The sequence below is a fragment of the Dermacentor andersoni genome, chromosome 11 (genome assembly GCF_023375885.2).
Source record: "Dermacentor andersoni chromosome 11, qqDerAnde1_hic_scaffold, whole genome shotgun sequence".
In the NCBI taxonomy this organism is placed as follows: domain Eukaryota; kingdom Metazoa; phylum Arthropoda; class Arachnida; order Ixodida; family Ixodidae; genus Dermacentor; species Dermacentor andersoni.
The window spans coordinates 23,325,841-23,350,568 of NC_092824.1; the positions used below are offsets into that span (position 1 = coordinate 23,325,841).

At 46.9% G+C, this 24,728-nt stretch overlaps 1 protein-coding gene across 2 annotated transcripts; it reads right to left on the reverse strand.

Moving 5' to 3' along the window:
- Positions 1 to 16,778, reverse strand: LOC126517456 (uncharacterized). 2 transcript variants are annotated; one of them, XM_055064792.2, is made up of 3 exons: positions 16,565 to 16,778; positions 13,166 to 13,332; positions 1 to 633 (listed from the first exon to the last, which is right to left on the reverse strand). In XM_055064792.2, the coding sequence occupies exons 1-3, from the start codon at positions 16,666 to 16,668 to the stop codon at positions 539 to 541; spliced, it is 366 nt and encodes a 121-aa protein (XP_054920767.1). In that variant the 5' UTR covers positions 16,669 to 16,778; the 3' UTR covers positions 1 to 538. The 2 variants fall into 2 exon arrangements, 1 of the variants encoding a protein (XP_054920767.1); XR_011890901.1 differs by lacking the exon at positions 1 to 633 and adding an exon at positions 12,696 to 13,061 and having other exon boundaries at positions 16,565 to 16,774.
- Between the last annotated feature and the right edge of the window lie 7,950 nt (positions 16,779 to 24,728).

Genomic DNA, 24,728 nt, shown 5'->3' on the forward strand with positions numbered 1-24,728 from the left:
TCGAGATAACCACTGTAAGAACTTTAATCGCAGGCATTTTTCAACCGTAGTCAGAAGGAATAAGATTAGCCCAATTTTGTTTGTCAAGAAGTTCGCGCACAGCTAGAGCAGCTGAGGCCCAGACCACACGTTATTCTGCGAAGGCACACGACACGTCTTGGCGCCAGAGTGACATCCAGAGAGGTCGCTCCTCCCGGGCGAACATCCGGCTACACCGATGCCGATGCCACCGTCACGTGTGACGGTGCTTCATGACGTGCTCGACCAATTTCGTGGCGGGTGCTGCCGTGGTAAGGAGACCCTTCGACGGCTTCTCAGGGCTGTGAACCGACGTGGTATGCATACATGTGCTGCCTTCGGCTATCTTTGGTACGAAATTTTTCGCCGCACACGCTGCACTCAACGGACGGTTCGCGGTGGATACCTAAATGCCTCGTGAGCTTCGAAGCCGACACAAACAGTTTACCACACTCCGAGCAGTTGTGGTTTTTCCCGAGCGAGTGGTTAGCGGCGTGCTTTTGAAAGGCCTCCGTGTCGGTCAAACCAAACCGACACACGTGGCACTCTTGGATTGTGTTGGTTGCCTGGTTCTCTCGCTGCTGCCCCGATGCTTCTCTGGTTTCTCCGGGAACTCTGCGAGAGAAGAGATTGGGAGAGCACTTCGTTAGTTAAACTTTTCTGTAAAGAGCCCTAATTTGTTATGGTGGAGTTGGTTGCAGGAAAAACCTACTCCTCTCGAGGGCTACCACCTTTGCAACGCACATTTTCATTTTACAATGCCGACGCTTTCCGATGATGGATTTGGCGCCTAGAACAATCGCACTGTTCGCCGAAACTGAAGAATCCAGAATGTTTCCAAATCGCGTTCTTGCTTGGAGCCAACGAGCCGTGTTAAACGATGCTAAAAATCAACGAGGTGAAAGAAACCCTGTAAGCTGTTCACTGTGTGTGCTGCACGACAGCAGAAATTTCAAAGCCCCGTAATTTACCGTCTGTCGTCTGTCGCTTGGGCGGTGATGAACGAGGCTCGTGCGCACATCGGCCAGCCACAAAACTGACTCTATGATGGGAACGGTTGCGCACAATAATAAGTTAGGGACGCGAAAACGGATAGATCGTCCAAATCTGGAGTTATTGTTAAGCGCGTTGGCTATTTATGCAGGTGCATGACATGGAAGGGTGCACTGAAGTCGTGGGTGCTGGCGTGCCTTATCAGAATTCGTGTCGCGCTTGCAATCAGACTACACACACCCACACAATCTATAGAGAGCCAACGATAATATTCGAGAAAGCCCACATGAATGCAGGGGCGTCTCGCGGGATGAGCTACACCCTTCTGTGGTTAGTGGGGTGGAAAACGTAGCCCGGAAAAGGCATAAACTAGCGATAAACAGTGTGTGCGCTTCAATACAGTGCTATCTTGTCTTTTTGTACCTGCGATTTGAGAGCATACGTTGAGCGAGTTCTGCAACTTTCCTTTGCCATCAATAACTCGGCCTCGCGCTCTCCCCGCAAAAGAGCGGCCACTGAAGCCAACACGGAGGAAATGCATACGCTGTGTTTTTTGGAAGTCTGGCGAAAACTGCCGGGCACGTAGCGTGCTCAACGTCAGCAAAAATGTTTGAGAAACGGATGTAGCGGCAACCGCAGACGTCGGGAAAGCGGTTATGTGGTCCTTTCGTTTCGCTAATTCGGTAAAACAATATTTGATCGGTTTAATGACAGCAGTTCTGCTGCTACTGACAGTGAAAGTTCTAGCTTTTGGCGTCACGATCTCTATGCAGCTTAAAATCACAAGAAAAATCCTCCTAAATCATGCCGCACGAGATACCGTCACGTTTTTGGTAGGAAACAAACTTTGCTCCTTATGAGCAAGAAACGTCGTCCGCATGAAATGTCAGCGGTTTCCGTCTTCTCGCGTCTGCGTTTAATAATTACTGTGGTGTTTACGCGCCAAAACGGTGATATGATTATGGGCCACGCCGTAGTAGGGGACTCCAGATTAATTTTAACAACCTGGAATTCCTGGCCCTGTACACAGCGCACGGGCGTTTTTCTATTACGCCTCCCTCTAAGTGTGGCCGCCCACACCGGTAGTCGAACCCGAGACCTCGCGCTTAGCAGCGGAAAGCCAAAGCCGGCAGTAGAAGACATCTGCGTTACCGAAATTTCCGAAAACGACCGCCTGTCTTTGTTAAATCACAATTAAAACAATCACTTACGTCACATAGCATAGATTTATTAAGCTCGGTTACCCCTAAAGGCAAACGTCTTTTGCACGATAAATCAAAATGTATATAAGACTGATTAGGGAAAATCTTCTAATTATCTTCATAATTATTTGACGGCTCTTATTGCAATCCACGAACTCTATCCGGTGAGTTATCAAGGCGTGTCTACTTCAAGCGAATTTTCAGACTGTCACCAGATCCGAGATAATGATTTGCGAAATTAGCGATGAAATATGTTTTCGTCCCGGTTACGTTTGTGCCTCATTGACTAACAATCTTCCTTAGAAAAGTAAACGGAACAGCAGCGTGTTTTTACCGCGTTTGACGCTCCATACCTTGAATGCAGTGCTATATGTTATGTGTCATCACGTATTATAACGACCATCTTGCCGTTTTATGTAAAAAAATAACCTGGAACTGAGAGCCCTTTCTTAAATACAGATAAATTTCTATCTATTATCGCACCCAGAACAGCGTAGGCAAATTGGCGCTTATGAGCGCGAACATCTTGTCGTCCCGCGTAGATGCGCGTGTGTGACGTGGAAAAGAAAGTCTGGGCGTTTTCCTATGTAGGCAAATATGTATAAAACACAAGCGAACTTTTCTAAACCTATATGAAAGTAAGCTTTCACGATGGTGCTATGAGAAATCTTCTGCAAAGCTTCTAGCAGCACAACAATTACGCAACTGCTTGAAAAAATCAGCAGGACACGAACACCCCGACCACACGACACGCAGATGACATTGTAACCGAAATTGGCCCCTTTTACTACACGCCTTTCCCGCGATCAGACAAATGTAATATCGCTCGCCGTGGAGGCCTAGCTTATTTGGGGCTGCGTTGCTAAGCCAGAGGTAGCGTGACCAAATACCGGCTCCTGTGGCCACATGTTCATGGGGGCCTGATTAAAACGCGTGTTCCGTGGAGTTCACGTTAAGGACCTCTGCTGGTCAAAGGTGATCCGGAATTTGCCATAACGACGTGCCTGATAATCACACCGTGCTTTTGGAAAGTAAACGCGCCGAATTTACCTGAAGTTTACGTTTAGCATTGCCCTACCCGCAGGACTGACCCACCATAGTTTGCTATAGATTGACCGGGTAAAGGCATAAAAACCTAAGGTGCAGAATGCTTCGTTTTACTAAAGGAACACATTCTAGAGCCTGTGCTTCATTTGTAGAGGATATTCGGTAGGGCGTGTTCGTTGACCGAGTAATTTAGTAGGCGCTAGAGCATGTATACCGGCCCATGTGCTTCGGCTACGTGCAAGCCAATTCCCCATTGCAAACGTCTCTTGTGTGAGCCGTATTCGCCAAGACAGCAGCAGCAGCCACTATAAGCAAAGTGCAAAAGAGCTCGTCTAGAAAAGTTCACCGGAAAAGAACGTAAATGTTTGTCAATCTGCATGTAAGAGCGTGTCTGGGTTTGACATTTTTCAAAGCAAATGTCTAATGGGAGCTAACCTGCTTTTGTGCAGATCAGTGGCTGCACTACTTGTACCCTCGGCGATGTTGCAGCTGCCGCCCGACATCGTCAAGTAGGGTCGAGCTGTTTCTTTCCCGGCCATAGTCGCCCGTCCTGTACGGACAGTGGAGCGGGTGACTTCCTAGGACACGGTGATGCAGGTGCGGTCCAATTTCACGCTATCTACGACGGCGTGCCAAGGCGAATTCCTCCACTTTCTGCCCAGATTAGCACCTGATGTCGAGACATGGCATTGCGCATGCGCGTCCTTTCTAACTCTCGCTCCTAACTACACAAGTCTCTTGCTTTATCAGAAGGTGATAAAAGGCAGTTTGGCACATGTTCGCAGATCCCGTCATATCTATATCACGACTTCTACACCCACATTCCATAGTGCTCGAGCGTAGCATGCAGTGGAGGCTTGTCACTTTTACCAAAACCACACGCAACTGATGAAAGAATAGGAGTCCTCCTGGCCCAGTTGTACTTTTTGTCACATAATAAATGTATAAATTCAAAGCACAGGTTCGAATGAAAGTGAAACGAAGCACTACGAAAGCGGTTAATATGACTATATAACTAACGGCAATCCAGCAAGCCGCAGTGGAGAACTCCGGAAATTTCGACCACCCGGGGTTCTTTTTGACGTCCACCTAAATCTAAGTAGATGGGTGATTTCGCCCCCAACGAATTGCGACCGCCGTGGTCGGATTTCGATCCCGCGACCTCCAGCAGCAACCACGGCGGGTAACATTTATGCTTGTCCACCACAAAGGTTACAGCATTATTCTTTAGCAAATTCTTTGTTTATTCACCACACCACTCAGAATTTATGCCGAAACACAAACTCCGAATCAGGCCGAGACCGAGTGCGAGACGTCGCAGTGACGTCACGATGACGAAGGTGCTGTATAATACTCATCGAGAGGAGAATGGTTGTTACACGTGTATGCACAGAACGGTACCACGCTTATCATTCAATGTTTGAGTTATCTGCACCTCTTGTGTCCCGAGAACAGAAGGACATTCTGGAGGATTTGCCATGAACAGGCAGACACCCAGTGGTTAAACCCATGAAAATAATGTATATCATGTCATCTGTTGACTACAATCTACTTCGATATTAACAGATCGGCGCTCCCTAGAGGTACTTGTAAGCCTAAATATATACTAATTTGATTTGATATACAGAGGTAGCTGCGTTCAGACGCATTGCGACTGCTACCTAAATTTGCACTGTTCAGTTGCCCTACACGCAAGCTAAGGCACGCAATGGTTAAAGTTCAAAGGCCAGCTCGCAAAAGAGAAGTTCCCGGGTGCGTTGTACAGGATTCCTTGCGCTGGTTTTGAACAAGTGTACATAGGTGAAACGGGCAGTATGAAAAAAAACATAGAACAGCACAACTATGGTGCCAGCATCAAGCATATGGCAACAAACGCGTTGGTTGAACACTCAGTGTGCACGGGTCGTGGCATCAACTGGATAGCACGACTATAATTTCAAAAGAAAATAACAAGGCGGCAAGGCTTTAGCTGAATCCATTCATATACGGACTACGGCACAAACGCTCAATCACAACTCAGGCAATCTGCCCCCGATATGCACCGGGTGCTCACGTCACATTATGAAGCGTGCATAAACAAACTTCACATCAATCTCTTCATGGTGAACGAGGCTTCCGTACTAGGGATGAAATGCCTTTTATTGCGAGAGCAAATACATGGATACTCCAAGCGCATTTCGGCCGTCGGTGTCGCCGTCGCCGTGAGGTCCCATACAAAGTCCGAGGGAGATAATACCGTCGCCGCGCCCCCTACGCTGTATGCGTGAGTGAAAGCGTACGAGGGGAGCAGACGGTCACGGCTCAACATCGCCCGCGAAAGAACAGACGAAAGCGGGCAGCCGCCTTCGTGCGCGAGGCACCCAGTGTTGCGACGCACTGGAGGAAGGGGAGGGAGAGGGAGGTGGGCCCAACGTGGGCTGCGTTATACTCCGGCTGCGATGGCGCCTCTGGGGGCTGCACGTGATCACAGGCCGTATCTACAGCCTTATCTCCCATCGCGGCAGCGTCTAGGTGCGTCTGTGGCTCGTAGCCTTGTCGGCCTTGTGCTTGCTCTGTGTTCTCGGAGCTCACTTTTCGTCACTTTGCCCACCGCTGCTGCCGCGTTTCGTGAAGCCAGAGTTTTAACAGTGAGTTTCCGCGGGCCATAAAGATGCCACCATCTATTTATTGAACACTCCCTGAGGAGCTTCGAGGCACCGCTATAATATCGCTCACATCCTTTCTGTGCTTCATTTTTCGGAATAAACTTCCCAAAGTATTTTGGGAACTGTGTCGTCTCGCAGAATTTAGCTTAATCTTTATGTCAATGAACAGTTTCCAATTTTCTCAAGAATATCAGACTCAATTTTCTTTTAATGGAATGGATAGAATTTGTGTCTTGGTTCAGCTAACCATCTGATGATACTGTCCTCCGAAATTGAAAATTAGTTGGATTGCTGAAATCGTGCAAGCGCCCATTTGCTGGATAAAAAAAAAATATGGAAGCGGCGCCAGAAGGGTGAGCTGTCTTATTTAAAGCCCCTCAAAAGGCTTTCCCAAATTTGATGGGTTTACGTGCCAGAACCACGATCTTATAATCAGCCACGGCATACTTCCAGCACATTTTTTAGCACTAAAGATTTTTAGCGTGTAGTTTAGTCTACGTACTGCAACAACCTTTTTGCATTCCCCCTTCTTCTCAAAGCTGTAGCCTTGGTCGAGATAGCACCAGCGTAATCCAGCTCCGCAACGCTGCAGTTGCTGAACTGGTGCAGTGCCTGAAGACGGCGTGGTAATAACAGGTGGGTATGACATGTTGTAGTGACGCTGCACGTGAGGCAGCTGCTGCAGCACAGCAGAACGAATGCGCTGAACGCCTGGGATTGATTAATGTAAACCTGATGCACGGGACAAGGGCGTTTTTACAGTGAAGCGGTATACCTCTAGCGCCAATCCTGGAGATAGACAATACTGGTCCAACCCGCGGCGGAGGTGAAGCAGGTGTTAAGCCCTCCCCATACGTGGGCCTATCCCAAATATTGTGCAATATCAGCCCGACCCACGGCGGAGGTGAAGCAGGCGTTAAGCACTCCGCATACGTGGGCCTATCCCGAAGACAGTACAATACCGGCCTTACCCACGGCGGAGGTGAAGCAGGTGTTCAGCCCTCCCCGTACGTAGGTAAATCCAAGATATAGTGCAATACCGGCCCAACCTGTAGCAGAGATGAAGCAGGCTTTAAGCACTACCCATACCTGGGACGATGTCGAAGATTGTGCCATGCCGAGCCGACCATCGGCGGAGGTGAAGCAGGCGTAAGCACTCCCCATACGAGGGCCGATCCCAAACATAGGGAAATGCTGAACCAACCCACGGCGGAGGTGCAGTTCGTCATTAAGGGGCCCACATGCAGAGCTTTGCTGGTCATCCTTCGTTACGAAGTGGAGGGCACGGAGTTTTCTTTTTTTTTGCATATTTCCGGGGCAGGAATTTATCCAACGACAGCATGCTTAGCAGCACCACGACTTAGCCCCTAAGCAACCACGCCGGGGGACGTTTTTTGCTGAGCTGCTATGTGTATGCTTGGAACTGAGCAGAATGGAGAGTAAGTATCAAGCTAAAACATTTCAAACAAGAGAAACTTTCCCAGGAGGTTAGACGCACGAGGCGGTGTAAAGTAGTCGACCAAGTAGTGTGGCTTGAAGAAACCTTTCGGCAAGCATATTTGCTTTAGACCTCGCAGTAACTTACAAAGACAATCCCTCTTGTTGAAACGTTCGCTCCGGTGGCATTCCTTGTTCAACTACTCGTCCCTTGGACGTATCGTTATGCACTATTTACAGTGGCGCTTACCAGATACAAACTTTCCCGTCGAATCGCTGTCGAGATTTTTTTTTGTCTTGCCCACGAGGCACCTCCAACCGACCACCACACCCCTTTCATCAGCGCCCGTCCAGAAATTGGACGCAGCCTGACGGCGACCGTTGACGGGACAACAACGAAGCTCTTCCCAGGTGACAACAACCACCGGATCCTGTAGAAGAGTTAACAACCGGGAAGGGTAGATGTAACCTGACCGTCGCTGAAAGTTCGCTAAATGATGAAAAGACCCAACGTCGATGCGGAGAAACCAATGTACATGCGGAGGCGGTGTTGCACCATTGGAGTCGAGGTCTGGCAGAAGGGTGCGAAAAGATGGGAGAGATTCGACGATTGTGATTGGCCGCCATAAAGTAATTGGTCGACATAAAGTCAGTACAGTGTCCTAGGGAAGGCGACTATTTTATTAGGGGAATAGTTTGGTGCAGTGACTTGGCCTGACGTGTCCTGATGTGAGCACAGACATTTAATGTGCTCCTACATGAAGTACGTTGGCTTCTACACCTGGAGCAGGTGTAATAATGCAAAATAAGGTAAAATAGACCTTTTCGTTCCCTCCTACTCCCGACTGTACTCATCCCTGTGGCTGTCTGGAGCGGCTACAAGGTCCAACGCCTGCTGCAACGAGACACGAGACGGCCATTTCTGGAATCACCAGACGTTAATGGGCAGGCGCTTCTACAAGCGGTTGTGAGAGAGATTGTGGGAGGCCTTTTGCTCACAAACTATCAGACTTCCCCTTGGTACTACCGAGGGGAGATATCTTTGATCCTTTTGTATGCGTTTATCCATTAGCGTGCTGGCATTTCGGTGTGAGGTTGTGCGTGCGTGTGTGTGTGCGTGTGCGTCGTCGACACGTTTTACCCGTGCTCCTTGGATGTTGATGGTAAGTTTGTTGCGTTTTCTATTGCTAGCAGAACATAGAAATGGCGTGATAGTGGCAAGGGGAATCACTGAACCCGTGATATTTACGACGAATCAGATCGATATGAGTGAACGATTGATGAAATCAATGAACCGACTAAATCAATTGCACTATATAATTTTTAGGCCGATAAGCCACCATTAAGTGTACAGGTCTTATAGGCAAATATATATATATATATATATATATATATATCTATATATATATATATATATTTATATAGTCCGTGGTCCCAGAACTGCATTTTTTCTGGTATATATATATATATATATATATATATATATATATATATATATATATATATATATATATATATATATATATATATATATATATATATATAAGTTTATGAAAGCCCGCTCCTTTATTTGTTTCTTTATTTTTCTTGAAATACTGCAATTGAATAATTTGGCTCAGTAGGAGGGCGTCGTGTCATATAGAAAGGTATACAATCAAACATCGCAAGAGTCGGCAGTTGTTAGACAATGGTCGTAAACTAAGCAATGTTTACCGTTCGTGCTAATTTTATAAGTTTTATTGGGGGCTGATATTACCTTCGTATATCAATTCACAAATATACTCGCCGAGATAGTCACTGAGCGAGCGGACAGCAGAGGACCAACTAAGCGAAATCCGGGTGTGTACGCAAAGGAAGCTTCTCTTCAATCGTGCGCGCCACCTATACAATCGTCAAATTGACTGTAATCTTTATGTAAGGCATGCCAAATATTCAACTATTTTCAGTTAATTTGTAAAAATTTATTTCATCTTATTTTTATTAAGGAAGATCGAAATAGCGCCATACTAAAGCTTTACGCTAATGCGGAGCTTATGATGAAAATGACGGCAAAAGGTAAAAATTGCTTCGCTTGTGACCCATGTGCACCAAATGAATTCGTCGAAAAAAAATACAAATCAACAAAAAAGTTAGGATGACATACACGAAAGAAAGGAGAACACCGCTATCACCAAAATGCATCTGAACGCAAACAGGACGCGAAGAATGCTGTTAATGATGGTGCGGATGTTTCTTAACATCTCCTCTGCAACGGGCTGCCGACAAATTCTCACCTAGTCTGCTTTATTTATACGGGTTTTATTACATTCATCGGCATCTACCCTTCCGGCTCTTTGATCTCGATCTTCCTTTCGTATTTAAAGCGTCTATCCCCATATTATATCGATATATATCTAGCTGACAAGGCTGCCCGGTGTGCCCACGAAGACACCAAGACGCGTCCAACACCTTTGGCGAGGTCGGACGCTGCCAGAGAACTTCGCCTACTTGCGCGCAAGAAGTTCTAAGATCTCTGGATTTCAGGTGGCTTCAATTGCAGATAACGTAAACTGTACCCCACGCTACGGCTACAACTGCCATCTAGCCTTTCCCGCGGCGAAACAACCTTGTGTCGCTTGTGGCTGGGAGTGGCGTTCACGGACGCATACTCCTACCGTATGGGAATGGCCGAGAGCCAGATGTGCGAATCCTGTGGGTGCGAGGAGACCATCGAGCACCTATTGTGTACCTGCCCTCGCTACGATGTCCAACGCCTCTCTCTGCGGGCAACGTTACGCTCACTCGACTCGAGACCGTTCACCGAGTCAAATATACTCGGACCGTGACCACACCCGTCACTGGCTCGAAAAGCGATTCGTGCACTAGTGGAGTACTTGAAGTGCACGGGCTTAACAGACCGTTTATAGTGTCCTTGTGTATGCTGTCCCTCCCACACGTACTCAGTGCTTACTCTCTCCCTTTCTTCCTCTTTATATTCCCCTTTCCCCCACCCCCAGTGTAGGGTAGCATACCGGATGCTGTTCTGGTTGACCTCCCTGCCTTTCCTACCCTTGTTTTCTCTCTCTCTCTCTCTATGTTTCAATGATTTCGATCCCCTCAATTTCTTCCCTTCTTTTTATTTCTGCCATACATATTTACTTAACCACCTGCTATTAAACGGTGTCGACGAAGTTGCCAATGCCTGCCATTCACGGTCATATTTTACAAGCCATCCGGGTTGTTTTAGAATTTTTTATTAACAGCCTAGATTCGAGATTGTGAAAGGGCCATATGGACACAAACGACTATAAATACACAATTAATCGCACCTTACTGTACATATTCTCAACATCATAACTTATGCCATTCTTCTTTTCTTTTCTCCGGTTCACTCGCTTTTGAGAAGAGTAGATGGCCGAAGAACATCACCTCAGCTCAAACTCAGTTTCTAGAGAATATTCTCCGCTCTTAGCCAGCATTTATTTCTTTCAGAAATACTCAGACGTGCCTCTGCAAGCATAGTATGGTTGTATCGATGGATGGATTCTATGAGCCTGCATTTGAAACGGGGGGAATGGTTAAATTGCGCCACCGAGTTCCTTTTGTGATTTTTGCTAGTGTCTTACCTACTTAATTTTTTTTAACGCAAACGGTTTTCTTTGCCAACCTCGCCCGGTTTCGTGACCCAAGGCTGCAGCCTGGCTGTTCCCTTTCCCAATAGGGGGACCAATCACAACGCCTCAAGATGGCGTTCGCCACTACGCATCCGCGGAGTGCACCGTAAAAGAATGCGCAACTAAATGTACGCAAGAGCGCGTCGAGACAGAATGGAGAAAGGCGTTGAGAAAGTTGGCAACCAAGTAACGGGTAATATAAAGTCTAAATAGAGAAGTGGGAGTCTTGAGAAAGAAAGAGAAACAATAAAAAAATAATGGAGTTTTACGTGCCAAAACCACTATGTGATCATGAGGCACGCCGTTATGAGCGACTATGGAAACAGACCACCTGGGTTTCCTTTACGTGCACCTAAATCTAAGTACACGGGCGTTGTCGCACTTCGCCTCCATCGATATACGGCAGCATTGGCAGGGATTCGATCAAGCCACGTTACGCTGAGCAGCTCAACACCATAGCCACTAAGCAACAACGGCGGCTGAAGAGAGAAATAGACGCACTCAATTGGCTGTAAAGAATGAAAAGAAAAATGAAATACGGGGTCATTTACAGGAACGGGAGGAACGAAATTTGGAAGAAAAAACCTGTTGGATAACAGAAAGGGCAGTGCTTTGCTATATTTGAGGCTTGAGGTTGCCTAGGAACAAACCATATCGGAGCAAATACTCGCAACAAAATGAGGCATATGAATGCTACAGCATAATTTCAGAGACCGCTCGGCACCTCCTAATGGCCTTCGAAGGGATTTATCCAGTGAGACACGGAGGCAACAAACCCTCCTAAAACGCTTCAATTTAATTGGCTGGCAGATTCAACCGCTCAGCAATCGCGATAAGCAAGAGACGTTAAGAGTATTGGTGTAAGAAAAGCAGGAAATACATTGATACGACCTTATTCGTTGCAAGTCTACGTAGCGATACAAAGTTGAGAGAAGCTATGAGAAAAAAAAAAGAATTATGGAGGTTTATACAACACTGGAATGAAAGCATGTACAGTACACCTGATCAAATCAAGGAGGCTAGGCAACTGTCTCCACGCCGTTTTATAGGGGTTGCAAATACCACATAATCATTAAAGTCCATTACATATATGAAGCACAGTTATATATCATCATCAATACCATACACCAGCCAGGCCGACTAGCAAAGCTGGTACGACTGGTAAAGCGAAGAATGGGTGCGTTCTTCAAAGAAACCAACCACAGAGCTGCCGTACAGTGTTTCTCGAGATAACCACTGTAATGTTTTTATTCGCAAGCATTCTTCAGGAGATGCCAATTAGGCATCATCATTAAAGTCCATTAATCAGCCGAAGCAATGTTTTATTTGATCATTAGTTAAATTCACCAGCTAAGCCGACGTGTGTAGCTGGTATTCCGCTATCGCCATCACGTTTTTCCAGGCAGGGTCTCGGGCTTCCGCCATTGAACAAATGTGCACCATTTTTAACAACCTTTTTGTACAATGGAGGGCGCTAAAACTATTAATAACGTTAGCTGCAAGGCTCAAGAATATTAGGGCGGACGTTACTCAACCTCACTATTAAGAACTATACTAAAAATATCCTTACTACCATTTTTTCGAAAACAGATCTCGCTACTTTGTTCAATCCAGGAGGCACATAAACCTTTAACCATGGCTACAGGACTGCGAAGAACGGGTGCATTCTTCGAAGAAAACCACAGAGCTGACGCACAGTATTTCTCGAGATAACCACTGTAAGAAGTTTATTGGCAGGCCTTCTTCGGCCCTAGTCAGAAGGAATAAGATTATCCCAGTTTTGTTCGTCAAGAAGTTAGCATACAGCTAGAATAGTTGAGGCCCAGACGGCAAGTTCTTCTGCGAAGGCACACGACGGACTTTGGCGCCAGGGTGACATCCAGAGGTGTCACTCCTCCCGGGTGAATATCCAGCTGTAGCGATGCCGAATCCACCGTCAGGTGCGACGGTGCTTCCCGACGAGCTCGACCACTTTCGTGGCGGGTGTTGCCCTATTCAGAAGACCCTTCGACGGCTTCTCGGTCCTGTGCGCCTACCCGGCATGCAAGCATGTGGTTCTTGTGGCCCTGTTTGGTATAAAATTTTTTGCCGCACATGCCGCATTCAAAGGATGGCTCGTTGTGCGTTCGTAAATGCCTCGTGACTTTCGAAGGCGACATAAAGAGTTTACCACACTCAGGACAGCTGTGGTTTTTCCCAAGCAAGTGGTCATCGGCATGCATTCGGAAGGCCTCCATGTCGGTGAAAGCTAACCGGCACCCACGGCACTCTAGGAGTCTGTTGGCAGCCTTGTTCTCTCGGTGGTTCCACGCTGCTTCTCTGCTTTCTTGAGGAACTCTGTGAGAGAACACATCAATAGGGCACTTCATTAGTAAGACTTTGCTGTAAAGAGCGCAAATTTGGGATCGTGGGGTCAGTTGCAGCAAGACCTGCTCCTCTGGAGCGCTGCCGCCTTTGCAACGGACACATTTGACAGTGCCGGTTCTTTCCGATGATGGACTTGGCGCCAAGGAACTCGCCTTGTTGACCGAAGTTTAAAAATCGAGAAAGTTCCAAAACAGTTCTCGCTTGGATCCATCTAGCCGCGTTGAACGCTGCTAAAAAGCAACGAGGCGAAAGAAACACAGTCGCATGGCTGTAAGCCGTTCATTCTGTGTGCTGCACGACAGCAGCAACCGCAAAGCCCCGCAAGTTACCCTATTGTCGTCTGTCACTTTGACGGTGATGAAAGAGGCCCGTGCGCGCATCGGCCAACCACAAAACTGACTCTTTATGCTGTGAACCTTTACCCACAATAGCTTCGGGACGTGAACATGCAGACATCGTCGAAATCTGGAGTTATGGTCAAGCGCGTCGGCTATTTATGCAGGTGCATGAGTCATGGAAGGGTCCACCAAAACCGAAATTGCTCGCGTGCCTTCCAGAATTCGCGACACGCATGCAATCAGAATACACACACACACACACACACACACACACCATATATATATATATATATATATGAGTCAACGATAATGGCGCATTGAGGGATCAGCTACACCCTTAGGTGGTTAGTGGGGTGCAAAGCGTCACCCGGAAAAAGCATAAACTAGCGATATAGAGTGTGTGTGTTTGAATACAGTGCTATCTCATCTTTTCGCACCTGCGATGTGGCAGTATGCGTCAAGCCAGCTTTACAACTTTCCTTTTCCATCGATTTCCCAGCCTTGCGCTGTCCCCGCAAAAGAGCGGCCACTAAAGCAAACACGGAGGTAATCCATACGCTGTGCTTTCTCGAAGTCTGGCGAAAATTGTTGGGCATATAGCGTGCTCAAGATCAGTGCAATTTTTGAGAAACTGATGTACCGGCAACTCGGATGTCGGGAAACAGGTTATGTGTTCCTTTCGTTTCGCTAATTCGGTAAAACAATAACTGATCCGTTTAATCAAAGCAGTTATGCTGCTACTGATTGACATTTCTAACTAATGGCGGCGTAATCTCTTCTCAGCCTAAAATCACATGAAAAATCCTCCTGGATCATGCCGCACGAGATACTGTCACGTTTTTCCTAGGAAACCGAAACTTGGCTCCAGATGAGCAAGACACTACATGCGCATGAAACGTCAGCTGTTTGTCTTCTCGCGTTTGCGTGTATTAAAATTCTGCGGTGTTTTGGTGCTTAAACGGTCTAGCATTTTCATTCAGCGCAACAAATACGCTCAAAAATGTCGTGTCAGTACCCCTTTGGCAAATGTCATCCACACATGATACATTCGTCAGCAAATCGTAAATTTAGCCTATGTTTCTTTGATGAATGTAGCGGATGCTGCCCATATAAGTATTCTGAAGCAATCGAACAAGCCACAGCCTATGATTTTAACTTTGACTTCGGGGCTCATTAAAACTGCACAGGCATTCTGCTTGCAAAGCTTAAAGACAAAAACTTGGCTTGTATTTATATAGAGGCGGAAATCTTTCGCCAGTTGCGTAGTCATTGAAAGACTAATCTATGCTCGAAATTATCCGGAACACGTTTGCCGCACGCTCAGATGAAGACCGATAAAAAGTGTAACAATCAGAAAGTGCTGTTCTAAAGATTTCTAAGCCTGCAATGTACCGCCTGTCTTTTTGTAATCACATAATTAAAGTATCACCTATGTCACATAGCATAGCTTCATTCATTAAGCTCGGTTACTCCTAGAGGTAAACATCACTTGCACGAGAAATCAATATGTATATATGACTTATTAAGAAAAAGTTCTAATTAACTTCTTAATTATGTGACGGCACATATTGCAATGCACGAAAAATATCCGGTGAGTTGTCAAGGCGGACCAACTTTGAGCGAATTTTCACACTATCACCAGATCCGAGACAATCATTTGCTAAATTGGCGATTAAATACGTTTTCGTCCCAGTTATGTTTGTGTTTCATTTACTAACAATCTTGCGAAGAAAAGTAAATGGAACAGCAGGGCATTTTTACCGCAACTTTGACGCTGCATACCTCGAATGCAGTGCAATGTTTGATGTGTCATGACATATTAGAACAGGCATTTTGCCACTTTATGTAATCAAATAACCTGGAACTGAGAGCCATTTTTCCAATCGTGATAAATTACTATCTAACGTCGCATCGAGAACAGCGGAAGCAAATCGACGCTTATGAGCGCGAACATTTTGTCAGCCCGCGTGGATGCGCATGTATGAGGTGAAAAATAACCACTGGGCAAAAATGCAAAAATGCATACAGCACTATGCGAGTTTTTCCAAGCTTATATGAAGGAAAGCTTTCACGGCGGGCTATAAGACATCTTCTGCAAAGCTTCTAGCAGCACAACAATTATGCACCTTCTTGACAAAATCATTAGGACACGAACACCCCAACCACACGACACTTCGATTACATTGTAACCGAAAGTGGCCAACTTTACGGCACACCTTTCCCGCGATCAGACAAATGTGATATCGCTTGCCGTGGAGGCCTAGTGACTTTAGTGCTGCGCTGCTAAGCCAGAGGTGGCGTGATTAAATAACGGCTGCTACGGCCACATTTCGATAGGGACCTGATAAAAACCCGTGTTCCATGTGGTTCACATTAATAACCCCTTGTGGTCAAAAGCGATCCTGAGTCTCCCACTACGACGTGCCTGATAACAACTTCGTGGTTTTGGCACGTAAACTCCCAGAGTTTAACTCAAGTGTAGGTTTAGTATTGCCCTACCTGCTGGACTAGCCCATCATACTTGTCAATAGATTGACCGGAAGCGCATGAAACCACAACGCGTAGAAAGCTTTGTTTCATTAAAAGAATTGGGTACGGCGCGCTCGTTTAGTGATTAATTTCGTAGGCGCTAAAGCCGGTATAACGGCTGGTGTGCTGGGGCTACGTGCTAGCCGATTCCACATTGCAAATGTCACTTTTGTGAGCCGTATTCACCAACACAGCAGCAGCATCCACGGCGAGCAAAGCACTAAGAGCTCGCGTAGAAAGGTTAACCGTAAAAGAAGCTAAGTCTTTGGCAGTCAGCATGCAACAGATTCTCTAGGTTTGACATTATTCGCAGTAAATGTTCAATGGACGCTCACCTGCCAAAGTCCAGATCAGGCGCTGCACTGCTTGCACCCTGGTCCACGTAGCAGCTGCCGCCCGACATCGTCAAGTAGGGTCGAGCCGTTTCTTTTCCGGTCATAGTCGCCCGTCTCGTGCGGACCCTGCAGCGGATGACTTCCTAGGGCACGGATGGGCAGGCGCGGTCAAATTTGACGCAATCTACGAGGGGCGTTGCAAGACAAGTTCCTGCACCCTCTGCCCAAACTTCCGCCTGGTGTTGAGACATGTACGGCGCATGCGCGTCATTTCCGTCTTTTGCGCCTAACAAGACAAGTGTCTTGCCGTATCAGAAGGTGATAAAACGCAGCTTGGCACGTGTTCGCAGATTTCACCAAGTTTTCATCACGACCTGTGTAGCCATGTTTCATAGTGCTCGAGCGAAGCATGCAGGGGTGGCTGATAAAAGGCTAAGAGACCTCGTGTACAAGCTGCACCTATTTGTGACATAATAAATATTCAAATCCAAAGCACATGTTCGAGTTAAAGTGAAACGAAGCATCTTCAAAGCGGTTAATGAATACTCTATAACTCACCCTGATAACTACACATTTGCTTTCTTTCGGGCTCTGCAGCGTGGTATTTATGCAATATTTATGCTTGTCTTCTACAGAGGTTATCACTTTTTCTCTGGCGATTTCTTTGTCTAGGCACTGCACCGATCCCAAGCTATGCCGAAATACAAACTCCGAATCAAGCCGATGCCGAGTGCGTGACATCGCAGTGATGTCACGATGATGAAAGTAATGTATAATACTTGTCGAGAGGCGAATGGTTATGACATGTGCGTGCACCGAATAGTACGACGCGCATCATACAACGTTTAAGTAATCTGCACCTCTTTTGTCCCGATTGCAGATAACCGTTCTGGAATATTCGCCATAAACAGGCATGAACAGCTTGTGGTGTTAAGAATGGCGAGCTGCAAGGCGAAATTGCCACCCAATTACGACTGGGGGACAAGACGAATCCCCCACTCTCCGTCGCTGCAGCTAGGAGGCGTTCGAAGAAGCGGGCTTTGTGCTGAAAACCGCCTCCATCCACCAGCCCCATCGCCGTTGTGACGGAACGAGTTCGGTGGGCGAACAATGGTGCCAGAGCTCTCCAGCGCGGACCTGATCTGCTACGCATGAGCAAGCTGCCGTGGGAAAGCCGTTTTATGTTGCTTCCCAGGCCTCGACCAGACGCAAGACAACGAGCTACCCACCATTGGCGCCGATACTTCCCGGAACAGCACCCCTCCAACGCCGGCGTCGGGCATCGGAATGTGTGTGCCTTTGTGTACGCAAACTGTTCTGCGGGGCGGCGGCAAGCTGACGACGAGTAAACGAACATTCGCCGCCTTGTATCGCCGGCGGACCGAGTGTATAAAAACTGCTGTTGTGCGGATGCTCGACACACTTCTCTTGAGCAGTCATGTTAGACTGATACACTTCTCTTGAGCAGTCATGTTAGACTGATACACTTCTCTCGTGCAGTCATGTTGGACTGACACTCTTTTTCTCAAGCAGTCATGTTAGACTGATTTAAATACTGTAAATAAACCCATATTCCGCGTTCTCGATGAGAAGCAGTTCTTCCCTTCATCAACGTCCTCAGCGTGGATAAGTTGGACGACGGCATGGGCCAGCTACCTTCGAATTCATGCCGGACTCCAATCTTGGCAACGGATCTCGAGCGATGGGATTGAGCCCCCAATCCTGACAGTGGCTAAACCTACGAAATTAACGTGTATCAAAGAATCTGTTTACTCTAATCTACTTCTATATTAACAGAAGGCGGCCCCATATAGATGCTTGTGTGTTGACATATACAGGGTGTCCCACATAAGTTGAGCCAGGAATATAAAAATGAAAGGCGCGTCGTAAGCGAATTGAACCGAACGCATACTATTAGCAATAGCCTATAGTAACTCAGATAATTTTTCCCCATAACTCATTAATTAGGTTGTATCACCCAACTTTTATTCGTTCGCTGAGCACACAAATTATCATAAGGAGATATGTAGAGCATATTCAGAAACCGCGAAAATATCAGAATCATCACCAAATCCGGCAACGTGATCCGCATGACGGATTACAATGAAATCACGAAGGCCTACCGCTTGGCTCGCAGGACTCTTCCACCCCCGCACCCGAGACTGAGTCGAGCGGAGGCGGTAGTGCTGAGACAGCTCCAGACCAGATCGCTACCGAGCCCGAAACTGATGAATCGCATGTACCCCGAGACATACCTCACAGATATGTGCAGAGTCTGCCGGAGGGAGACCGCAGACTACACGCACATCTTTTGGGACTGCATTAAATATCCAGAAGACGCTAAATCAAGAACACTCCCACCGCTGCTCGAGGCAGCCGCGAGGAGCTACGACCGAGAAGATCAGCTCTGGGCTGTCCAGCAGGTCCTCGAGGCGCTCGAAAGGCACGGACCCAGCGAGCCGGCAACGGCGAACGGAGACCCGCGCCGAGTAACGGCGACTTCGAGGATGACGTAGGCCCTCGTCGGGGCACGCGAGCACCCAACTGCAGGCATAAATAAAGTTTCTCTAATCCAATCCAATCCAATCAGAAACCACCGGTGAAGTTGGTTCCAGTGCGATGCGTCTCACATAGTCCTTTTATTCGGCTTGCAAAGAAAGCCCATGAAATATGAAAAAGCCACGGGACGGAGAGTTGAGAGAATTGAGAGTAGAATTTATTGATAGGAAAGGCCGAGAAGTCGACATGAGTTAGTGCGCTCTAGTTTACTACTTTGCGCTGGGGAAGAGGGAAGGGTAGTGAAAGTACTGTGATGGATGCTGATGATAAGAGAAGTGGGGAGTGCTTATGTACAAGAGACAGTTGCCTTGCTAGAGCCGCTCGTCGAGCTTGGCGTCCTGCGGAAACTTCAACACTTTAGTTGCACGCATTGAAGTTGCAGTGTCAGGCCAGTGGCCGAGCATAGCTTCCTCCGACAGTGGTTGCCTGCCAACGCTGGCTAGGATACTTCCTAACGTCCTTCGCTCTAGCATATATGCTGGGCAATCGCAAAGTACGTGTTCCAGTGTTTCAGGCACCTGGCATGGTTCACAAGCAGGGCTGTTCGATTGGCCGATGAGGTGCGCGTAGCGTCGGGTGAAAGCAACGCCGAGCCGAATCCTGTGTAGCAATGACGTTTTGCTTCTTGGAAGCTTCCGGGGCAAACATAATTTACCGTCTGGGTCGCTCATATGTAGGCGTCTGTGAATTTTGTCATCGTGGGCTCTGTATGCCTTTGTAAGATCCTGCATGAGGGCCTTGATCATGGAGTTGGTGTCAGGTCGCGAGTAGGCAATCCGTACTTCTTCAGAGGAAGAGAAGGCCAATCTTGCCTCACTGTCTGTGAGTTCATTGCCAATCACACCACAATGAGTAGGCACCCATTGAAAGGTGATATCGTGGCGGCTTCACTCGTCACTGCGATGAAGTTCGGCGATTTCCAGCACAATCAGGTAGTATCGTCATTTGTTTAAAAATCATTTTAGCGTCTGTAGCGATAATTTAGCATCGCACAATATCGTCCATTTATGAGGTGTCTGCGCTATCATAAAACGGACAGCCTCCCCTATTCCCGCAAGTTCCTAAACCGTAGCCGTAAATCTGTGGTCTCATCGAAGTCGTCGAGCAATTCCAAGTTTCGGAATGACAAATTCGGCCGTTGTGGCAGACGGCGTGCCCGAACAGTAGGTATACACTGGTACAGTCCCACTATAATATGTAAATATATCGGACAGGGTGAGCTGTTTCAACCCAATAGAGGAAACTTGGGATTTCTTCATAATTCTGGGTATCTGAAGCATCACTAGTGGCCTTGGCAATGTCCATGGTGGTGTCTCGGGGATGTTGATGATGATGATGTGTGTGGTTTAGTGGATCTCGGGGATGTTGCTTGCAGGTGTAACTTGCAGGTGTAATGCTTGCGTGACATGCAATTGCTTTAGAAAAACCACAGTCAAGGTTGGTGCTTGGAAGTGTTAACGGGACGGAGCGCTTGCGCAGTGATATCGTGCTGCTCTAAAGCCTGCTTTCGATGAACAATTAGGGGGTAAGGTAGAAGGCCCGCCGCAAGAGAGTAAAATGCCCCCAACACTAACGCTGCACAACGCCGTGAAGCCGATAAACACCGACACCCAAGAAATCGTGAGCTCCGACATTGCAGCCGATGGCAGCGTTAGTCGACACAGGTGCCGACTTCTGTATAATCAGTGAGGAACTCGACCTCCGTCTCAAACAAGGAAAGACTCCATGGACTCACATAAGGACGGCAGGCGGCCAATTACTTATGCCTACTGGAATATCTTCTGCAAGAAATAACATCGGGCATTGTTCTTCCCGTGTCCTGTAAAGATTTGATTATTGGAATTGATTTCCTAAAAGTATATGACACCGTAATTATCATCCCAGACTGCATGGTGACGTCTTACAAGAGCGCTGGTACTCCATTGGTTGTCGCGGAAACAAAACTCCTTTCGTCTACACTCTAAAAACTAGGAAGGGTATCGCAGGAGTGAAGCTGCCGGTTCACTCTTCAAAGCGTCGTTTTACTCTCGCAAAATGTCGAGCTGAGTGAAATGCATTGTTCACTCTGTCACCAAGGAGAGAGTGAAATGTGCTTTTCACTCTCCCCTTCAGAGAGAGAGAGTGAAAAGACTCTTGCGACAATAGAAAAGAGAGAGACTTGCGGCAATAGAAAACAAAACGTAGCGTAATCTTCTGCTTCAACTGTAGGTGGCTGGCCCCGAACATGGCAATGTATCATTCATGCACGCTGAGCAAAGTACACATCGTTTTGCTTCTAAGAGAACAGGCCGCCGCAGTTCAAAGGAACGCGTAGCGAGCGCTCTACTTTTTCACTCGGAGTAGCTCCACCGCGCGCGTGCGCGCTCAAGATCGCGGAACAACACAGCACCGGAGAAAGGTGATCCTTCAGCGAGCAAAGGCCAGCCGAGGGAGGTCGTGTCAGCCATCTCGCGTAGCCACGAAAACACGACAGTCGTTCGTCATGCCTTGGATATAACAACAAATCCTCCACGGTAAGTGAATTCTAACTTAGGTGCACATTGTCCGTATATGTCATGCTATCGCCAGGAAGTCGTCGCTGCGCTTAGCCGACGCGATTGACAAAGGACTAGGCGTACGCGCTGTCTCTCGATGTTAATCGAAAAAGCCAGTCGTCGCGATAACTGCATGTGATTTTATCACTTTTCCGTTGTCCGTAAGAGCTTTAAAAATCGCAAACGCTGCCAGAACTATGGTATGTTCAATAAGACGCCAGGCGAGAGGACGCTTAAAATGGTTAGTTCACGAGCCCGTGATTCCGAGCCTATGCGGAGCGTGAATAGCGTGCGTTTTGTGTGTTTGAATTTATTCAGTTTGGCAGTCTACTGTGTACGGAATGCTGTTGAACTAAGGAATCACATAACAGAAGGCGTCATTTTGCTGGCAGCATGCTTTTTTTTTATAAATAAACCGCGCGCTTGACGGTGTCTCGCGCAGGGGGAATCTGCGACCACTGAAGTTACGTGCAGCACCAGTGCTAGTTAGAAACTTTGCCGCAGGCATTCAGCTGCATGCTGCAAGAGGTCAATTGGGCGCGTTATCTTGAACTTACTGAAAACGCATGAGGAATCCATGTTTTATGCTGAAAAAAGTATAAACCCCATATAAGCGATCTTGCGCGCGGCAGCTACAAGCGACGCGGCAGCTACAAGCGACGCGACAGATGGCTGTCGCGTTCGCTCGTCGCCTACAAGTCGTACTCCGTGCGAGCGACGATTTTGAGCGACGCCTCCCCGGTGTTGCCGGCATGAGGGCTGCAGTCACGCGTGACGCGTGCTTTAGTAATTTACGTTGATGTATTTTACTATAAAAAGTAGCATAAAATATTTCCGGAGGTCTTGCAGTACGTTCTTATCCTTGCACGTATAAAAATTGAATCATTTGCTCGTTCCACGCGACAATCGGTAGTATTTGAGCGATGTATGTACATCCAGTTCCGGCTTCGCGCTATTGGCTAGTCGCTCATAGCCTTCTGGGCGACGAGCGACGATTTCTAGATTGCCAGAACCGAGCCATCTGTTCAAGCGACGGCCCGTTTTGTCGCTCGAAGCCGTCGCTCGTCGCCGTCGCGCACTAAATCGCTCTCACAGTGTTTATCCCTAAGACTGAACTGTTTTTGCTCATGTTGAAATGGTGTGATTATAGGTCTGGTTTTGTCTCCTGTTGCGGTTTTCGTGCACGGTGCGAAACTGAAAGGATGCTTATGTCTACGAACTCGGTGAATTGTCGAGCAGCTAGTTACGCATCGGCATCGAATATAACGGCTGCTGTGTGGAATTACAATTGCAGGGGCGCTTTGCATACGCTTATTGTTTTGGACATGCCTGTGCATTTGCTAATATGAGTTGGGGTGTCAGAGTTATGTCATATGAACAGCTAAATCAGCCTTCCTCTGGGGGTAACAAGCGTAATGTGTGCATTTTGCTATAGCATGGCAGATCGAGATGTGTTTATCGCTTGAATATATTTAGTAGAGAAATAAAATATCAAAATAAAATGTTGCTTTAATTCCGTGTTACCAGTCTGTCGTACACAGAACAATAGGTTGGTGTAATAAACTAATAACTGCGGTTTAACTGCAACTTTTACATGCCTACAAGAATCTAAAATGCTAGATTTCAAACTGCAGCAGTAGTCGGGTCTGTCAAAACAGAACTCCACTGCGCACCTCATGCATGAAAATAAGTTCATGCCTTTTAGTAAGCTTAGATGCAGGCTGCAGTGAACTTGTTAGTATTGAAATGTGGGTAAGCTTGCCATAACAAGCCTTGTTGCCCTTTTTTATAGGCACATCCATATATCCATTGAGCTGAAGGACAATATTTTCATCCCTACTGAGCATCATGTTTGCAGCTATAATCCTCAAATCAGGGCTTCAGCAGTGGCACAACCAGGGATGGTGCGGGGGGGGGGGGGGGGGGGGCACACTGGGCACGCGCTTAGGATGTGTCACAAGTGGTGTTTGCGATACACCAGACTCATGACAGACCTATGACGTCTGAAAATGACCAATATTCTATTCATTTGCAGGAGTATTCTAACATTCATGAAACAAGGATGAACTGTGGTTTATTTGTTTTTTTGCTTAAATCTAAAAATTGAAGTTAGTTTAGCAGTTGACTGTTGCAGTCATTTGGATGTTTTGCATGCATTTCACTAGGAAGACTAAGAGCTAAGACTTCTTATTGCCATGGCCTTGACTATCTTGATGTTGTTTTGCACCATGCCCTTGTGTTGACTTTTGCATACGATATTTTTGAGGCACCCGCTTTATATAACGCAAGAAGGCAGCTGCAAGGACACGAGGACGTGAAAGAGCCAGTGCAGCGCGACTTCACGTAGTGCAGAGGAGCCAATGCCAAAAAATCAAAATACATTGGCATGTTATTTGGACAAGAAAACTAGTATGTGGGTATATTGGGTGTACCATTTGACCAAATGTCAACAAAATCAAGATACAGTATGTTACACGAAGATGAAAATTCTCACGTGCTCCAGGCAGTCATCTTAACATGGTATATTTGTGTAATGTCTCTGATTGGAAAGTCAAATCAAGCATGCTCTCTGGAGACAAACACATAGCAGCAAGTGTCATTGAAAAGTTAAAAATGTGTTTTAAGAAAGCTGATTAGTTCTGAGAAGTGACTGCTTTTTGTCTTGCCTCTCAACAGATATATCCATGTGATAAAAAAATAGTGGTAAAATGAAATTGCATATTTGCTTAGCGACATGATACATACTTGCAATGAGCACGGTGCCTGTGTTTACTATGAAAAGCAACAGCCCATGCTTGGTTAGGTTAGGCCCACTACAACATGCAGGCATGGGTGGTTGGCGCTTTTTTTATTTCTGTGTCGTGAGTTTTATTGACGTGCGTATAGGTGCAGTGGCACGCAGTATGGCTAGTACAAAAAAAGGGGGGGGGGGGGCAGATATATGTAGCTCACTGTACACGACACAGGGCAAAGGAAATCCGTGTTCAGCAACTATGTTAAATGCCATGTACATAAATTTTACAACGCTACTCGTTCGAAGCGCGCACAGGTGCATATTGAAGAAAAGTTTC

Excerpts from the sequence above, each read along its gene's own strand:
- LOC126517456 (XM_055064792.2), bottom strand. The coding sequence starts at position 16,668 with ATGACCGGAAAAGAAACGGCTCGACCCTACTTGACGATGTCGGGCGGC. Across the intron at positions 13,333-16,564 it reads CCTGATCTGGACTTTGGCAG|AGTTCCTCAAGAAAGCAGAG; the intron begins GTGAGCGTCCAT and ends GTTCTCTCACAG. Across the intron at positions 634-13,165 it reads CCACAGCTGTCCTGAGTGTG|AGTTCCCGGAGAAACCAGAG; the intron begins GTAAACTCTTTA and ends CTTCTCTCGCAG.